This window comes from Petaurus breviceps, unplaced genomic scaffold, assembly GCF_028583685.1.
Source record: "Petaurus breviceps papuanus isolate PSGF00001 unplaced genomic scaffold, PetGlider_PUasm1.0 189, whole genome shotgun sequence".
NCBI lineage: Eukaryota > Metazoa > Chordata > Mammalia > Diprotodontia > Petauridae > Petaurus > Petaurus breviceps.
Window position 1 is genome coordinate 25,802,770 of NW_027185809.1, and position 3,190 is coordinate 25,805,959.

Sequence of the window (3,190 nt, forward strand, 5' to 3'; positions counted from 1 at the left end):
GCATACACACACACACACACACACACACGCAAGCACACCACGTCCACTGTAGTGGTCCTTGACCCTTTATTGTTACGTAACCAGGAAGAAGGGATTACTGAGGGAGTTGTCAGTTGACTGGCCTTGTCATTACCAGTGTATCCCAAGAGGCGTCTCCTTAAACCACCTCACACTTTGTCTTTAAGGCTCCTCAAGCCGTCCGCTGCTCCTGCTCCTTGCTCGTGGCTTCCCATGAGGACCTGTGTGGCCAGAGCCGGGCTCCTCCTGGCACTCGAGCTGGTGCTCTTGGACCCCACTGGCTGCCTACGGAACCGCCCTGGCTGGCGCTTTTCCTCTTTTGAAGTAGTGATTCCCCGCCAGCTAAGCGGCCGAAGAGCCCTTCGAGGATTTAGCCGCGCCCTTGCTGAAGTGCCGGGGCGGCTCTCCTACTCGCTGCGCTTTGGTGGCAAGAAGTACGTGGTCCATATGCGAGTCAAGAAGTTCCTGTTACCCAGACACCTCCCGATCCTAGTGGATGATGGACATGGCGCTCCCCAAGAGGAGTATCCCTATGTCCCGAATGACTGTTACTACCATGGCTACTTGGAAGGGATCCCCGCGTCTATGGCTGTCTTGAACACCTGTCAAGGGGGTCTCCGAGGGACTCTGCATTTGGATGACTTCACCTATGAAATCGAGCCTCTCCACAATTCTTCCCACTTTGAACATGTGTTGTCCCAGCTGGTGCCAGAAGAAGGGGAGGCTGGGCAGAATCTTTTTCGATGCAGTTTAACCAATGAGGAAATGAATCAACACCTTTCCAACTCAGAGATTGGTCTTCGTCCTCGAGCAGGTCCCTTTAGCCACTGGTGGCCACATATCCGCTACTTAAAAATTGCAATTTGCGTTAGCAGCTCTAGAGCAGACACTCATAACAGGAATCTTACTATTCACATTGACCAAATGGTGACCTTGACTCATATAGTTGATTCCATTTATAAGCAGTTTCGGGTTTTTACAGTCCTGGTTTTTCTTTATCTTTGGCAGTATTCTGATAAAGTACCACTAATAGGATCTTCATCTGAAATAGCGGAACATTATGGATTGTGGAAAAATTTGGTGATCTCTAACAACTTTCCACATGATACTTCAGCCCTTGTTACTGGAAACAAGGCAGGGGAAACTGGTTATGCTGCTTTTCCATACTCAATATGCAATGGCAACTGGGGAGCAATACTATTGTGGTTTCAGGATGATAGAGTATTTTATTATTCAGTAATCTTGGCACATTATATAGGTCACAACTTTGGTCTGCCTCATGATCAGATTTACTGTCATTGTCTCCGAAGGTCACATTGTCTCATGGAAGACCATCCACTTTTTTCTGATTCTCTCAGTAATTGCAGTTATGGACGGTTTTTTGACTTAGTTAATTACTGGGATCAGTGTTTAAACAGACTTCCAAATGCTTATGATACTTATGCTTACACATTTCGTCTTTGTGGTAATAAGAAAATAGACTTCACAGAAGAGTGTGACTGCGGTTCAATTAAAGAATGTCTTGCTGATCCGTGTTGTAGCTTGAGGTGCGAGCGGACCCCTGGTTCTGACTGTGGTTATGGAGCATGCTGCGAAGATTGTCACTTTACTACTATGGGGCTACTTTGCAGACGTGCGCTCAGCACGTGTGATCTTCCGGAGTTCTGCAATGGAAGTTCAGCCCACTGCCCTCTGGATACCTATGTTCAAGATGGAACTCCATGCACCCCAAATGCTATTTGCTTTAGAGGGAATTGTACTGATCGACACATACAATGCAGAGAAATGTTTGGTTCTTCTCTAGTTGTAAAGGCTGATGATGTCTGCTATGAACAATTGAATATAAGGGGAGATAGATTTGGAAACTGTGGAGTTGAGCCTGAAAAGAAAAATGGCGATGAAGGAAAGAAGAAAATAAAATATATTACTGTGCCTTGTCGACAATCAACTGTCTTGTGTGGAAGGCTGCAATGTGAAGGTTTGCAGACAGTGCCAAAATTAGATGAGCACATTACAATTCACCAATTAGTAGTAAGAAAGAACCAAAAAACCCATTTCTGTTTTGGGACAGACAATCACTTTGGAACAGGGTGGATAGATTTTGGAATGGTGTGGGATGGGTCGAAGTGTACCAAAACCACAATGTGCTTAAATCATATGTGTGTTCCTATAGCTCAGTTACATTTTGACTGTACTCCTGCGAAGTGTAACTATAGAGGTGTTTGCAACAACAATAGGAATTGTCATTGTCAATTTGGCTGGTCTCCACCATTTTGTACTCTGTTGGGTTATGGTGGAAGCATAGACAGTGGACCTACCGGCAATGATGACACTGATTTTGTCCTTTTTGCAATTTTGGTTTTCGTCCTTGTTCGCATGATTTTTTTCATGGTATCGTTCAGCGCGTCGGTTGTGGTATACATCCGAAAAAGTGCGAAAAGTCCCAGCATAATGTTCCCCTAAGGCAATCAACAACTTGAAACACCCAAAAAGGAAAAAATGAGCATTCTGGCAACAAAGTGATTTGGTTCTGAAAGTAAAAAATAAATTTCTTTGATGCTTGGTTGTGTTCTGTGTGGTGAAATAGTGTTCTCACATTTGACCTGCTCCTACCCTATATGCCCCATTGGAAGAATGAAAGAACTCTGTGAAGGCAGTTACTTTTCTAATTTAGGTGGTTAAGCATTATCTACCTGTGAAGGAGGAAGATTGAGTACACCAATCAAGTCACTCTAAACTCTTAATTAAGGTAAGTGTCAAGATGCTAAGCCCTGATCTGCTAGCTAAGAACACTTTTCTACTGAATCAATCAATAATAGGTTTTAGATTAAGTGAGAAAAATCTTTGATCAGCATTGCATAGAGACATTACATAGGAAGTATGTTCAGATTAGCTTAGGAAACTTGACCACATCCTATGGATTGTCCATAAAATATAAAGCCAGCACATGTTCAAGAGACTTCCAATGTCTGGTACCAGGTAGGAGAGAGAGCCAAGAAGAATGGTTTGGATTAAGAAAGAAGTAAAAGGCTGAGACTAGGTTCTGGGGCTCTGATCTTCCTCCTTAAATACTCTCTTTTCTCCATTGTTGTTATGCTCTCAAACTTTTGAGCCAGAACTGGCCTGATATTTTATAGGCAATTCATAGGGTGTGATCAAATTTCCTCATACA

The 3,190-nt window shown here is 43.5% G+C and overlaps 1 protein-coding gene across 1 annotated transcript; it reads left to right on the forward strand.

Moving 5' to 3' along the window:
• Window positions 1-231: 231 nt before the first annotated feature.
• LOC138164166 (disintegrin and metalloproteinase domain-containing protein 20-like) lies at window positions 232-2,481 on the forward strand. The gene has a single exon (XM_069091736.1). The coding sequence runs from the start codon at window positions 232-234 to the stop codon at window positions 2,479-2,481; it is 2,250 nt and encodes a 749-aa protein (XP_068947837.1).
• The last annotated feature ends 709 nt before the right edge of the window (window positions 2,482-3,190 follow it).